Raw genomic sequence first — 16804 nt, 5'->3', positions numbered from 1 at the left:
GTATAACCAGTGGTCTTACAGTATCAGCTGGGTTTAAAAGTACTACAAAGAAAGAGACATGACTATTTGCCCATAACAGTCGTTCTGAATTACATATGATAGTGTTATGTTATGATATGATAGTGACAGTGTTAATCAGTATAAAATGTATGTTAATAGAAACTCTGTAACAGAGAAGAATAGACCTTTTACTGTGAACACATTTTTATGGTGTGAAAAAATGATATTACAAGTAAGTCAAAATAAACATATTTATTTTATTTTGTGTTATATACAACTGCAAAAAAGGCTTCTGTGTACATCTTTTATAACAAAATGTGTGCAGGAGATACAGATAACCATCTTGCAACGTATGTTGCTGTACAGCTTGGCTTGTTTAACTCGACTTTGTATAATTCTCCTTGAGAATCTTATTCGGTGTATTATGCAGCAAGAGTGCATGTGCAAATTCTGGTATACAAGCATCCTTTTCCCCCTCAGTATTGTGTGCTCTGACTTGGGTGTACTGAACTCAACCATAATGACATATATAACATATTCAGATTAAGATGAAAAGATTCAGTGGAGTACAGGATTACACAATGAGGCTCATTGAAATTATCCACTTCTTTCTCCTAAATGGTACGATCCACCTTCTCTGTTCTATCCCTGCCCTGCTCTCTTTGCTAAGAGCATCCGCACACACACACACACACGCTAGTTTGATTGGTGTAGTGAATCCAGTAAGTAATGCAGACAAGGATTTCTTTATTGCTCAGCGCCAACACATTACACTAACAGCAGTTCTCATTTCTGCTGTATCACAAATCCTCTCTATGTTGCTATTGGTAGTTAGGAGGGAAGCTATGTGACATTTTAATCTTGCAAGCTACTGTTTGCAGGGGGATCCTAGAGCAAATGATTATTACTATGAACAGTTGAGATGTCTTAGTTTTCCCTCTAACTGTTATTGGGCAAGGTGTGATCTAGTACAGTCTGGGGCAAGAAGGTGGGGGCTGAATTTTTTATATCGTATTTAATTTTGTATTCTTTATTATTTTTTTCTTGAGGGCAAAGTGCGAGTCTTTCAGACTCCACTATAGAAAGAAATCTCAGAACAATTTGAATAACAGCCTGACTAATTAGCCAAGAGTCGTGCTTAGAATTATACTTATAAGTGAAGGATTTATAAAATTTAAAGGAGGATATAAATATGACCCTTTGAGGACAAAAATAACTTTAGATACCTTATAATCTATATATAAAATATCTACATACATAATCTGTAATATATTAATATGTAATTGAGAGCAATTTCATGGTCCTACCAACATATTAAAGATTTATGGAATCTGTTCTGTCTTCTTGTATGCATCACAGTTTAAAACCTGACAAGATTTAATAATTATAGATGTAACAATTATAAATATGAAACTAATTTCACTTAATAAACAAATAATGTTTTCTTAAATAATCTTTAAATTCCTGAATTATCTGACATTTTATTTAATGCCAGTGTGAGAAGCAAGAGGTATTACATTTTAGCTGGTGGTCCTCAAACACCGTACTGTCCTTGCCTTTGTTGTAGAGCCACCTTCATATTTCATAATTTTTACAGATTATTCAATCAATCAATAGCTGTTTTATAAGGTTTGTGGCATTATAATAAGATGAAAAGGTACCAGACTAAAATCACATTAAGTCACACGTTAAGGTTGTAAGTGATGCTGACTTTGGAATAGGCCAATTATTTTGTATCCTTTAATAAACTATTAAAAAACATAAGTTGCATTGTAATTTGTTTTTAGCAGGTATTTCTGTAGACTATGTTAACAAAAGAATATGTGACAAAGTTATCAGAATGATAACCAATGATGAACAGTTTGGAAGTTCTGGACAACTACTTTGGGTGGGGGTATCTGTGGGAAGAAAAAGAAAGAGATGTTGATAATTCAGTACATAGCTGGTCTTGACAGAACTGTAATGATAGAAAGCAAAGCATGAACTTACCAATATACAATGTACCATTTTGAAAAGGCAAAGTTATGGTATGATTTTCCCAGGCCTCAACCAGGGCATCCACTATTGTGACGTTGCTAGGCAGTGTTTTGTTGGTAAAGACAAGTGATGAATTCACTATAATAGATCCTGGACTGTTGGTAAAAATATAGTGTTGGAGAATGTGTTAATTAAAAAATGAAACATTTTGTGAAGAAATGTTTTTTTTGTGAAGGTATATGTACAATACTCACGCAAAGTTGATGACTATGCATCGATGAAAGGTCTCTGGAAATTGTGCCATAAGAACCATATTAATCTGATAAAAAAAAAATGCACACGTTTATTTCAAGGAACATCTATTAATAATAAATATATTGATCAAGAAAATTTACTGCTCAAAAAAATTAAGGGAACACTAAAATAACACATCCTAGATCTCAATTAATAAAAATCTTTGAAATCAGTTGAAAATCTCTCATTTCTACCTGTTGTCTGTTCTATTTGCACAAGAGCAGATGAAATTGATTCACAATCAGTGTTGCTTCCTATCTGAACACGAAGTGTGGATGACTTGGAGTTACATTGTGTTGTTTAAATGTTCCCTTTATTTTTTTGAGCAGTGTATATTAATATATTTCTTTAAAATGCCTTTGCCACATCACCTAACCATAAATAAGTAAATACAAATTACCTGAAGTTCAATCTCAATGGCCAAGGTTTTGAAAGCAGCCGACAGTACATCAAGAAGTGCAGGGAAGAAAACCATATCAAGCTTAAATATGAAAATTACTGCCTGTTCATATATTGTTGGAGGTTGAGTAGGAGGCACTGGAATTGTTGTTTTTGGTGTTGTAGTAGTAGTAGTTTTAGTCGTAGTAGTTGTAGTAGTAGTAGTTGTTGTTGTTGTTATGGGTTTTGCTGCTGCAGGTGTTGCTGGTATTACTATTATTGGTGGTTTAATAGTAGTTGTTGTAGTTGATGTAGTAGATGAATGTACTGTTGTTGTTGTTTTGGATTTTGCGGTTGTGGGTATTGGTGCTTTTGGTGGTGTAGTAGTAGTTGAAGAATGAACTGGTGTTGTTGTCTTGGATTTTGCTATTGTAGGTATTACAATTATTGGTGGTGTAGTTGTTGTTGTTGCTGTTGTTGTTGAAGATGCTGGTGGTGGTAGTGATGTAGTAGTTGACGAATGAACTGGTGTTGTTGTCTTAGATTTTGCTATTGTAGGTATTACAATTATTGGTGGTGTAGTTGTTGTTTTTGCTGTTGTTGTTGAAGATGCTGGTGGTGGTAGTGATGTAGTAGTTGAAGAATGAACTGATGTTGTTGTTGTTGTCTTGGATTTTGCTATTGTAGGTATTACAATTATTGGTGGTGTAGTTGTTGTTGTTGCTGTTGTTGTTGAAGATGCTGGTGGTGGTAGTGATGTAGTAGTTGACGAATGAACTGGTGTTGTTGTTGTCTTGGATTTTGCTATTGTAGGTACTACAATTATTGGTGGTGTAGTTGTTGTTGCTGTTGATGTTGAAGATGCTGATGGTGGTAGTGATGTAGTAGTTGACGAATGAACCGATGTTGTTGTTGTTGTCTTGGATTTTGCTATTGTAGGTATTACTATTATTGGTGGTGTAGTAGTAGTTGTTGTTGTTGTTGAAGATGCTGATGGTGGTAGTGATGTAGTAGTTGACGAATGAACTGGTGTTGTCATCTTGGATTTTGCTATTGTAGGTATTACAATTATTGGTGGTGTAGTTGTTGTTGTTGCTGTTGTTGTTGAAGATGCTATTGTTGGTGGTGCTGGTGGTGATGGAGCTGTAATAATTGAAGAAGGGATTGGTGTTGTAGTTGTTGTATTTGAAGGAAAAGAAAAAAGGGGGAAACTACTTTCTTCTCTGGAACTGCGTCACTCTTTTGTTTTCTACACTATATAGTCTGCCAGACTGTCATGTATCCCATGCACCCCTCTGATTTTCAGAACGTCAATAACCCACCTAGATCTACTAACCCTAACTCCCCGAAATAAATCGAAACACTAATCTATGTCACCTGGGTGTTAATTTCCCCCACCTGTTCCTTTTTTTTTCTGGTTCATTGCCCTTAAAATGTTCCCTTTTTATTCTACTCTTTCTCTGAAATATTGCCAAACTAATGTTGCATATCAGGCATTTCTCCTGCCTGCCTGCTGATCTGTGCTTTCCTTCCTGACCTCCTGCCTAAGCCTTGGATACCTCCCACACTTAGCCTTTCTGTTTAGACCTTGGATTGGAGCAACCTCATTAGAACCTCATTAGAGCCTCATTAGAAGTCCTAATAGAAGATGGTCTGGAAACTCTGCCCTATCTTTTCAACTTCTCTGACTCATACTCAGTGCACATGTAGCCTGCACATCTCTGAAATAAAACATCTCGCTCTTGTCTTTAACATATAATAGGTCACAGTCTTGGAAATAATAGGAACAAATACAAAACACATAGACACAGACAGATATTTAACACAAAACAATAATGAAATGGCCTAAAAGTTGTCAAGTGGTTTCAAAAGATAACCAAGCATAACAACAACGCTGATGAAATTTTTTAACTGTAGCACATGTAACAAAGATGTTGACAAAACATTAATTATTGTAGATGTGAAAACTGAACTATGCTTCTAATGCATATAACATTATTTATGAATTAGCTTACTTTTGACAGAGATGGACAAACATAATTTGGCAAACCTGTTGAAGACGTTGTTCCTGTCATTACTGATGTAGATACTGTGGATGCTTGTGTCACATTTGTTGCTGTAGCAGGTGTAGTAATGTTGGCCACAGGGGGTGCTGTTGTGTTTGTGGTGTTGGAGGTTGGGTATTCTGTTGGTTTTACAGAGGAGGTAAAATTAGTTAATATAGTTGGAAAATCTGTACTGATAAAAAAGTGTTGTTAAGTGGTCTCAGTGTTAAGATCATCTTAAATTAACGTGTCTGCTGTATTACATCCTCAACTATAAAACCATAAAACCACGTGTTTTATGATTAGTTTGACAATCTTAATTGGGCAAACCTGTTGATGACACTGTTCTTTTCACTGCCGTTGTATATCTTGTGGTGGCTTGTGTCAGATTTGTAGCAGCAGATGGCAGTACTGTTGTGTTTGTGGTACTGTTGGGTTGCGGTCCTGTTGGAGGGAGTACTGGTGTTGTGGATTCAGTAATTGCAGGAGTGGTGTAGTCATTAACTAGGACTCCTAAATGGGAGAGAGGGGTGATTACATCAGCGTAGTGCCTACATACAGATACAGTTTAATGAAAAATCCATTTAAAGCTAAATACCATAGACAAAAATGCATCAAAATATCTTACTAAAAACAATATGGGGATACCAGAATCTCCGGACAATTACTTCAGATCCATTCCTGATATATAAGAAAAAACACATACATGCTTGGCACCTAACAATGATTACTGTATATCAGGCTTACCTTTACTAAACGTATTTGTTCACCAGTATGATGACAATAAAGACTCCTTAATTCACAATATTAAAATTTTTTATCTTACCTAAAAATTTTGACATCTGTTAGATTGGCCACAGACCAAGACTCCAATGCAGAGTTCTACAGAAAAAAAGTTAGGGTTACATTTCTGATTACATTTCTATACTTACAAACATAACTGGTCAAGTTATAACTGGTCAAAGCCAGCAAAATATATATTTTATGATTGATATCTTTTGACAACAACAACAAAACAATATATACATCCACAAAATACATTTTGTAGTTATTTGGTGAAATGTAAGGGCAACCATATTCTTTAAAACATGTTCTGACATTTTATGAACATTTATGATGTTTCAAATGCCAGTACATTTGCTCCATTGGCTATGCTGCTATCTGTTGATGTTGAGTTCTCAGCATAACCTGTGCATGGAGGAAAGTGGAAAAGGAAAGAACCTATATTAAATATAATAATAATATATTATATATATAAATATATAATAAATGATAATCAAATATATCCCAGATAATGACAGATTGTCTAATAAACATGGTTTATGATTGCATTCATCCAGTCCAATTTTTTTACACACATGGTTAAGATCTTTTTCAATACCAGTTTCTATGGTCTGTATGCTTGTTTCATGTCCATTGCCACGGAAAATCACTGGATTATCGGATGTCGTCCCTAGTAGTCCTTGAAAACATGAAATTAACCATTTTCTTCAGTATGTCCAGTGTTTTTTATGGAACAGTTAGAAGGTAGATAAATGTAGATATTTAGTTACAACTATCACAAATAAGTGAAGGTAGATTTTTATTAGTGAAGGGACTGAATAAATGATGGCTCTGTACCTGTTAGAATTGATAGGACTATCAGGGCCGCCATCTTCATTCTCGTTTACACACACCTAGTGCTGTGGTAAACTCTAGAACAAAAGAAGTAATACACTTACATTATGTGATGGGAGTTAAAATATTTACTTGAAATGGCAATCAACGCCCTTGTCAAGCCTTAGAAATGTCTTCACTTTCCTGTTAAGCCAGTAGTGCCACCAAATTCATGGATTACTTATTATTTTTGCAGAAGCATTCAACTTTGGCAACAACCACAGAAAAAATGTCTACGCTGATCTCTTGGAAGGCTCTGCGGAAAACTGCACCTTTTGTTTTTCAAATTTGCAAACAATTATTGTCTTAAATAAATGAAACAATGGTCAGTTACATTTTCTTGTAGTTTTGCCTCTTACCAACACATTATAGCATTTTACACATTATAAGCATTTAATATATCACACAAGTGGCATAAAGGGCAGTGTCCTGGCAGCCACACCGTTGAGCCGTCTGGATTAGCTCCAACCTTGGATGGAGGTTTTCCTGCCCTATCCACCACCAGCACCCATAACTCCTCATCTACTCTCAAACCTGAATGAACATGTTTGCTTGGCAAATTAACCTGGTTCTTATGGTGTTAACAAAAACGGAGATCAACCAAAAAGACCAGACATAAGCCAGAACTCACACAAAAACAGAGCATGAACGCACAGGCAAAGACAACATGATTGAAATGAACACACAGGCAAAGACAACATGATTGAAATGAACGCACAGGCAAAGACAACATGATTGAAATGGATGTTCAGCCACACATTTCTACTTGGTATTTGTCTTTATGTGTTTTCTTGATTCACAGGTGGGATTTTGTTACCTTGCTAGGTTGTAACCCTAAGCAGTGGCGTCACATTTTGTTATGGAGAGAAGGGGCTACCCATCCATGAAAGCCATTATTGAGTAATTTTGTTGATTGAACATGCACAAACCTTAACATTGTATACATTAAGCTTGAAGAGGTTTTTGTTTGTTTGTTTGAGCATTTTTACGCTCTCTGACTTTTGGGTAAATCTAGTAAGTAATTAAGTAAAGTAAGTAAAACTTTGTTTATATAGCACTAGATTCTATATAATTGTGATCAGATGCAAAGCACTTTGTAAGTTGCTCTGGATAAGAGTGTCTGATAAATGCCGTAAATGTAAATGTAAATTCTAGCATATATTCTAGAGTGACTCACAAAGAGCTTTACAAATACCTACAAAAAAAGGCAATACAAGACTATTTAAAATACACATATAATATATAATACATATATAATCCTAAACTCGGATAAGTGATATATATATAAATAAATAAATACTCAAATTGCACATCGGATAAACCTGCAGTTTATGGACTTTCAGCAACTGTCTTGAATAAGTGCATTAACTAAAAATGTAGTTAATGGACAAACAAAGTAACAAACAAAATATAATTAATGTTTAGTCTTTAAGTAAAATGGAACTGGCAACACAAATGGAGACCACGGGTATGATGCGTTCTGACAATTTTGAATATTGCTTCATCCTTATTTTATTTTCTATATTTCCAATGTTGCTGTAAAAAGATGTCTGGGGATTATACACACTTTTATAGCTAGTGAGTTATAGTAACAAACCTATCAAAACAGTCTGGACCCATCTGGTGTTTTGCTGACCTTCAAAGCTTCGGACATCATTAGTCATGTGGTCATAATAACTGTGATACAAACTGACACATTATGTCAGTGTCGTTTGCAATAGTGAATTAAGATTTAATGATTTGGTGTTGAAGGCCACACCAAGACTTTGTGGCGACTGGAGCTATTCAGGCTTCAGGATCTTCCAGAATTCTCAAACGTCACGTACAGGAACAGACAGAAATGCTTTGATGCGAAGTCTGAAAAGACTGGCCTGACTGGTTTGAGTTGACGGGAAGGATACAGAAACTCAAATAACCACTTGCAACCATGGCGAGCAGAAAAGCATGTCAGCATACAACACACTGAACCTTGAGGCAAATTACCATACCTGAATTGAAAACAGCACCTCTGGAATATGAGGCCGACACGTTTACATCAATTATGTGATGTAATCACATCAGCATGGACCAAAAAAGGAATGTACATGTAGAGTCCATGCCATAAACAGAAGATGATGTGATCCAAATGGACATATTAGTAAGGTGATCCTCTTAAAGAGGGAGAGTAAATATCAGTGAACTTTTTGAAATGTAATGTAATCCACAACTAAAACAAATATGTGACTTGTTTTGCGTTGCATGGATTGAAAACTATTCTTCCCAGCAAAATTTTGCACCAATCTGAAATTCATAAAAAATGGTTAAAGGACGTATTTCAATTTGATTTCCTCATATCCCTCCCTAAACGTGAAGCTAATCAAAATGCTACGCGTTTCTTTTCCTGATGTGACTCAGAGCCACACCTGGGGTGGGTTAATAAATATAAGAATATAAGAATCTTAAGAATATAAGAATATATATATATATATATATATATATATATATATATATATATATATATATATATATAACTCAAATCCTGTGCTCAGTACAAAATATACTTTGTTCTTACATAAATGCATATTTTACAAGCATTTTATGGGAACTACGTAATTACACTACACGTTCACATCTACGTGACTATATTATTACACATGCACGGTTCTGCAGAAGATGGCATAATGGTGTGCTTCAAGCGTATGCATGATTCTTATTAATAATAACACTAATAAACACACTGTGATATTATTACACACAGACAAAAGTCAAGATTTAATAGTATAACACACCAATTATATAAAAGCTTTTGTAGGCACAGTACATGAAATAAAGGCAACAAGTGAACAAAACAAATACGTATTGTGACGATCTATGCCTTCTCCCTTGTGCATGAGGCTTTTGTTTATATTTGGTGTTTCAGTTACACGTGTTTTTGTTTGTGTTAGTTGCCACACCCCACCCAGGTGGTGTGCGTCTTGCCTCCTTTGCCACTTCATCTCTGTGTTCTCATGTCTCCTTATTTTTAAAACCTGTGTTGCCAGGACTTGTGTCGATGTAACCCTCCCTTTATTTTTCTAGTGCACGTTCGGTTTCGTTTTCGGTCGTTTCATTAAACGCTTCAGTTCAGTTCTTCGCCAGTGCAGTGATGCACGTAAGTGGTGCAAAACAAATTTGATTAACTGTCTGTATTGATTGTAGACCACAGACATTTTAAAGAGAAGTACGAGAGAGATTTGTGTTGTGACTACAAAAAATCCAGTCACACCCATGAGATATAATGTGTCACATGTGGCTCCTCCATCACCTGTTGATCCCATCTATGTGTTAACCCCTCAGTTAGCCCCTACCCTGTATTTGTGGCCTATTGTTTTCAGTTTTTCCCCTTTGGTCTGGTCCCGTCTATGTCTTCTGTCCCAGCTGTTCCTCGTTTCTCTTTATGATTTCGTTCAGTATTTATCCTCTGTGTGTTTTAGGTTCAGTGTGGGTCAATGTTTGATGCATAAGCTTGTCATGTCAGTTCTGTCTCACGCTATTCTTATGCCCCCGTATGCGATCTTGTGGTGTGTTCGATCTGTAAACGCTGTGTATTTCTTCTTGGTTTTTCTGTGTCCTGTGGTTCCCTGTTTCTCAGCTCTTAGTGAATAGAATAAAATAGAATAGAATAGAATAAAAACAGCCTTTATTGTCCCACATAGGAGAAATTTTGGTGTAACAGCAGCCTCAGATGATAAATAAACTGATTATAAAAGCAGGACAATATCAACAACAACAATAATAATAACATCTACTGTACAGAACTATGGCAGTTTTGGGTTTACCTGAAAATGTACGTGGTGTGCCAGTGTATTGAACCCTTAAACAAGACAGGATATTTACAAAATACTGTATGTTATCATATAATATGTGCATGTTTTTTGTCATTTTAATTGTGTTGTGAGCAGTGGTGGTTATAGAGCCTTACGGCTGCAGGGAGGAAGAATCAGCGGTGACACACCTTTGTGCATTTAGGATGTAGCAGTCTGTCACTGAAGGAGCTCTCCAGTAACAGCTTCATGGGGTGGGAGACCTTGTCTATCACTGATGTTCATTTGGTCAGAGTCCTTCTGTCTCCCACCACCTGCACTGGGTCAAGAGGACATCCTAGTACAGAGCTGACCGTCTTGATGAGCTTATCTAACTGCTTCCTCTCCACTGCAGATAAGCTGCTGCTCCAACATACTGCTGCATAGAAGATGGCTGATGCTACTACAGAGTCGTAGAAGATCTTCAGGTGTGCCCCCTGCACTCCAAAAGACCTCAGAAGAGTTTGCTCTGACCCTTCCTGTAAAGTGCATCAGTGTTTTGAGTCCAGTGCAGTTTCTTGTTCTGGTGATCATCCAGGTACTTATAGGTGTACATTATAGGTGTCAGTGTGATATGGGTCTGTGTCTGTGGAAATCAACCACGAGCTCCTTGGTTTTAGCGGGATTGATCAGGATGTGGTTCTGCTGGCACCAGTCCACAAAGTCCTGGGTCCACTGTCTGTACATCCCCGTCTGTGATGAGGCCAACTATGGCAGAGTCATCAGAGAACTTCTGCAGATGGCAGTGTGGGGAGTTGATGGAGAACTCTGTAGTGTAGAGGGTGAAGAGGAACGGTGCCAGCACAGTTCCTTGTGGGACCCCCGTACTGCAGACCAGCCTGTCAGAGACACAGCCCTGTGTCCTCACGTACTGCAGACCAGCCTGTCAGAGACACAGCCCTGTGTCCTCACGTACTGTGGACAGTCAGTGAGGTAGTCCAGTATCAGCTGCAGCTTGACCCTCAGATGTCCTGTCTGTATGGTGTTGAAAGCACTGGAGAAATCGAAGAACATGATCCTCACAGAGCTACCAGGCTTCTCTAGGTGGGTCAGAGCTCGGAGCAGGAGATAGATTATGGCATCATCCACCCCGATGCCAGGCCGGTAGCTGAACTGCAGCGGGTCCAATGCAGACATCAAGTGTAGATTGTTGAGGACCAGCCTCTCCAGGGTCTTCATTAAATGTGACATCAGGGCTACCGGCCTATAGCTGCTAAGATCCTTTGGATGCTTGGTCTTTGGTACCGGTACCACACAGGAGGTCTTCCACAGTTGTGGTACTTTCGCCTTTCTCCAGCTTCAGGCTCAGGTTGAACTTGTATCCCATAATGCCACACAGTTAATTCGCGCAGCAGCTCAGTAGTCTGGAGCTGATGCCCTATGGACCTGTAGCCTTACGCACCTTGATCTTACGTAGCTCATTACTCATGATGAATTGAAAAGGACAAGATGGAGGTGGGGGAGGGGGGCTGTGGGATGGAGACCACTGAAGTGAAGAAGGTGGGGGATGGGGGCTGTGGGATGCAGTCATCTGAAGTGAAAGGGGTGGTTGATGGATGAGAGCTGGGGTGGCTGGGATGGCTGGACTGGTGGAGGGGTGGGCGACTGATCAAACCTGTAAAAAAACTGGTTCAAGTTGTTCACTCACTCCAAGTCTCCAACAACCTTAGAGCTTGTGTTGTGGCCTGAGATTGAGTTCAAACTATTCCAACCCCCCTGGGGTTGATCCAGGGTTTGTTGTTTGAAAAACACCGCACCCTCCTAATGGGCACACTGTTTTCCACACAGAAAACTCCATGATGCAGTCCGTGATGCTGTCAATGTCCTCCCCATGAGGACAGGGTTACCCTTACTGTATGCTCTTCCCTGGTCTTAGACTATACCCTGGAGGTTCATAGATTTATTTTTTTATTTTGGCTCCCAGTTCATGTTTGTATACCTGTTATTATCTCCTTACGTTAGTTTCGCTGGTCATGTTAATCCCGATGTATTGTCTAGGGGTTTTCAGGGGGATATTGTCTATCCGTTTGTTCCTTTCTTCTTCTGCTTTGCTAACAGTGTTGTCTGCCCTTCGTTAGTATTGTTTGTTGTTCAGTTCATAAGTGTATGCAGCTATCCTTCCCCCTATCTTCATTCATGTCTTCATCCTTGTGTGTCTGCTCTGTTCGAGTTTACTGTACGTATTGCGTGTTCGTTGTGCTTTGTACTTTGGTTCCCACATGTGTTATTCCCTGGTTGCACATCCTTCTCCTGTGTTCAGTAAACGTGTATTATCCTAGTTTGGTCTCTTGCTTTCATTTCGAGACTGTTGATCTTAATACGCTGAGTTCATAGAGGATGCTCCGCCGAGCGTGTACCTGTCGTGTTGGGTCAGTGAGCCTACACGAGGATCCCTGCTGTTCTAAAACTGAACCCAATCCACTAATGCATTTGACTCCACCCTGCCGTGAAATGTTACATAATGCATCTTTCTAAGTATATAATACCGCTGTGGCTTTAATGCTTTAATGAAGATTTGCCCAACAAAAGTTGGCTGAAGGCTCTCTGCTAAACTGTGACATTTCAGACATGCTAGTTCTAGCTGATAAAGGTGTTCTTGAAGAGCAGGTAAATCAAGGTATTGCAAAACCAAGGTCATGAGTTTGATTCCCAGTGTGTGTGTGTGTGTGTGTGTGTGTGTGTATTTTAAATGGAATTACCCACAATGCATATTGTTAGTGCTGACTAGCTAGTTTTGTATTGGCTGGACTACAAGAAGAGTTTCATGATAAGAGGAAGATCATAATTGTTAAGCCTGGCATGACTATTATTTAGCCTAGTTGTAAGGTAATGCAACGTAATATCTGAGTTTAGTGTCACTTCTGTTCTCATGTCAGTGTGGACCTACACTGCGGTCATACACAGCTGGAAAGTTGAAATCACACGTGTGATTATATATTCCAATATTTTACCAGCTCATTTACTGCTGTGTCGGTGTCATATTGAGCTTTAAACACACAGGGAGGGACACACACACACACACACACAGCACCAGAACTGCGCGCGATACAGCAGCTTCAGCGCTAATGAAACTGCAACTGTTTTTTTGGTTTTTATTTCTTTTTGGTCGTTGTATCGCACAGGCCTCTCATGGACATTTTAGACGTGCATAAGTCCCACCAAAAATGATAAAATGGCCTCAAAGGTGCACATTTATAGACACAAAAGCAATTATTCGGCCTGAGACAGGCTCGGGGCTTCAATGTGAAATTCAGCGATCTCCTTTTGGGCAGTTTTGACTGACCCTTGCGACAAAGTACCTGGACATTGCGCAGAGCCCTCAGCGTCACTTTCATTGTGATCCCGCCACCTACATGTGCAAACTGTGCTTCGCGTTGAAGGCCAAAGTGGAGACTAAGGGCCATTGACCAAGAACTCATTGTAGTGTCACAATGCAGGTATGTATTCTATTATTACTAAACTGTAAATTCAAAGTCAAAGTCAAATTTATTTATATAGCGCTTTTCACAACACATTTTGTCACAAAGCAGCTTTACAATTGTATGGGTCCAGATCCCTAATGAGCAACCCAACCGTAGACGCTTTTGGACATGCATGACAAGGGTTTTAGTGCTTAGTGCATTTGGTCTTTCCTTTATAAGAACGTGCCACGACTGGAAAAAGGTTGGAAAACATTGTTAGCGATATCCCATTATGCTGTTGACGTCTAACCAAAATGTCAGGTGCCAGGATTGAGAGTGTGTGGTTAATTTTATTTTAAAAGAACCACTCCATTACCACGAACACTTTTAATTTATGGAACAGGGACAGAAAAGCGCAGACAGGGGGCCTCCCATACCACCACCTCAGCACCAAATTTTTATGCAATTAATAGGCTCATCATGATACCTTGGTGCTCTTGGGGGGGGGGGGGGGGGGGGGGTATCATGATGAGCAAATAATAATAATTTGGGAGATACCATTTTACATGATAGTTTTCATGACTCTATCATATAACATATATGATATATACAAACATATAATGATTGTATTGTAAGGATTCAATGGCATCTGCATTATTAATTCTATTACCAACTACAGCACACATCAGTAACTAGTTAACTATAATTTGTGTATGGGTCTTTTTTTGAGAATGCCTCTACAGTTATGCAAAAGCAAAAATGAAACCATATACATTGAAATAAAAATATGGCAAAAAAAAAGCTACTAATGCTAACACTATCACTACATAGATTAAAGCCAGATTTAACTGATATTAGTCCTAAATGTACCTGAAAGATTGCAATTTCTGAAACACAACAAATATTACAAGTTGAAGACCAGACTATGTCTAACAATCCAGCCGATGTATTTCCAGCCAAATTTTTGTTTTGTTTAGTTGTAGATTTAAGAGAAATGGTCAAGGAAAACACCAACACATATCAGATGAACGAATAACCAAAACCCAGCTCACCAGAATTGGACAATTACAGAAAGAAGCTGAAATTCTGTAATTAGATGCCACATAGCACCAGGATATAGCAAATAACTTAGATATAGAAAATAAAAAAATCAATCAATCTATGACTTAATATATTAACAATACATAAATTAAATATTAATCTTGCTTGTTGATTTTCTATGAAGCCGCTGGAAGTGCTAAAAATAATCTATTTGTCTTTGTTTATTTCTTATTTCTTAACTTGTTATAATCATTTTAAATAATAATGCTTTAACGTGCTCACTTAGAAAAATGGTATTATATATTCAAATACATATGAAATGAAATAAAAAAGCTATCACATCTAGAAAATGAAACTGAAACCAGATAACAAATAGCACCAAGTTATATGTGACAGAGAGGCCAAGGATAAGTTTAGGGTTCAAAACAAGGAAAGAAAGAAACAAATCTGCATTGCTTCATGTGTTAGTGTCCTGTGTTTGTTTTCAGTGGTAGTCTTTCCTTGTTTGTCGGAGAATCTTTTGGTTTCTTCTAGTTCATGAAGCACGGCTAGCACACACTATGCACTCACTCTGCATGCTGCGAAGGGCTGCATGAATAAAGGAAGGGCCTTTCGTCTCCCACTCTCTCCCAGTGTATTATGGGAAAGGTGGAGCGAAACAATATTTTGCGACCCAGCCAATTCTGAGAGGGTCACTTTTGGTGAAAGATGAAATATATTTTACCAGCCTAGCAGTAACACTGACACGTAAATGCTCTAACATCAATACTGTGTATGACAACCGTAAACATGCATTGCACCCTCAGGTACACCACCATCATGTGGACACTAATGCCATCTTGGCAATCCTTCATCTAATAAGAGAAATTTTGATGAAGATAGTCATTTATTGGCAGCTTGGTAGAAGCTGTCAGTCAACAGAAAAAAAAACAATATAGCCTTCCCAAAACATTGACTTAAAATCATTCCTATGTGCATTTTTCAAAACGTTTTAGCTCATACTGTAATATTTGGTCTCGTATACCTCGTACATTTTGTTCATTCTCCTGGTGCCTTTGCACATTATACAGCTGTTATATTTCGTGTCACACACGCATGTCATTAATCTACTTTTAAACTGGATTATTGCACACGCACACTTGATGCAGTCATATGTTGCCAGATCTGTAGTAATTCCAAATCACTGTACATTCTATGTACTAAAGAGATATTTGTTCTTTATTCTATATTCTGTAGTGTACCTATGTTTAATGCAAGCACCACTGTCCTGTCTGCTATATGTATAGGTTTTATTCATTTAATATTTTTATTCTTTTTTTTCTCTATTGCCCCTTTACATAAGGCATATTTTTTCTACAATTCCACAAATCATGGTAAAGTTTTTTAAAAGTCTGTGCCTCATTTGAATAATATTCTATACATTCAGTAAAATGTTAGATATTGAAATGTTCAACATATGACATTTGGTCTAAAATAAGCATTTTATTTCCTTTACCTGGGTTAACACTGATACAGAGTACAAAATGAGTCACTTCTGTCTACATTTAAATACACCTCAAACAAAAATTACACATTGTTGTAAACATAATTTCCTCAACTGACAAATATGCACTCCTAAAGTCTTCAGAACGACAAAATATGAACTTCCCAATGTAGCCTAAAGGAATGATTCTTTCAATCAATATTTTTGATGTCCTTGGCATCAAATGACATTGCTTTAATGTTATAGTGATTTGGGGATGTAACAGCTTGTTTGATTAGTGAACAGAAGCAAATCCTTACCTGTCTGTAACTTTTACACGTGAAAATGTGTTAGCATTGATAATATCTCCCATGCAAGATGCTGAATTGTGGTAAGTGGGCTATTGCTTCCTTCTGTGTACAGACCAAATGAAACATCGGCAATAGTTGGCAACTACAATATAGAAAGTATTGTAGACGGGCTGATGAACCGGAGATACTCGTTTCTGAAGTCCCTGTGACAGACCAACTAAAGTCAGATACAGGGATGTGGGAATACAATAGAGAAGCATTCCAGAAGTGTCAAACATTTTTAACAGTATATCTTCACTCGGAAAATTACCACACCTCATCAAAGGTACTTCTCCTTCTTTCTCCTAGGTGTCACCACACTGAGGACGATGAAGGGTGTCTGTGGCTGATCAGTAGGTAGCCACTTACTTCGCAATGG

General features: G+C 37.8%; 1 protein-coding gene across 1 annotated transcript; it reads right to left on the bottom strand.

Annotated features, from left to right (window-relative positions):
* Positions 1-237: 237 nt before the first annotated feature.
* LOC143525649 (uncharacterized) lies at positions 238-16559 on the bottom strand. The gene is made up of 12 exons (XM_077019839.1): positions 16396-16559; positions 6315-6388; positions 6076-6156; positions 5830-5882; positions 5521-5576; positions 5323-5375; positions 5025-5207; positions 4700-4834; positions 2672-3792; positions 2232-2296; positions 1990-2132; positions 238-1898 (listed from the first exon to the last, which is right to left on the bottom strand). The coding sequence occupies exons 2-12, from the start codon at positions 6352-6354 to the stop codon at positions 1804-1806; spliced, it is 2025 nt and encodes a 674-aa protein (XP_076875954.1). The 5' UTR covers positions 6355-6388; positions 16396-16559; the 3' UTR covers positions 238-1803.
* Between the last annotated feature and the right edge of the window lie 245 nt (positions 16560-16804).

The sequence above is a fragment of the Brachyhypopomus gauderio genome, chromosome 1, assembly GCF_052324685.1.
Source record: "Brachyhypopomus gauderio isolate BG-103 chromosome 1, BGAUD_0.2, whole genome shotgun sequence".
NCBI classification, from domain to species: Eukaryota; Metazoa; Chordata; class Actinopteri; order Gymnotiformes; family Hypopomidae; genus Brachyhypopomus; species Brachyhypopomus gauderio.
The sequence above is the reverse complement of the archived record's forward strand: the minus strand, read 5'-3'. Positions and strand labels throughout refer to the sequence as shown.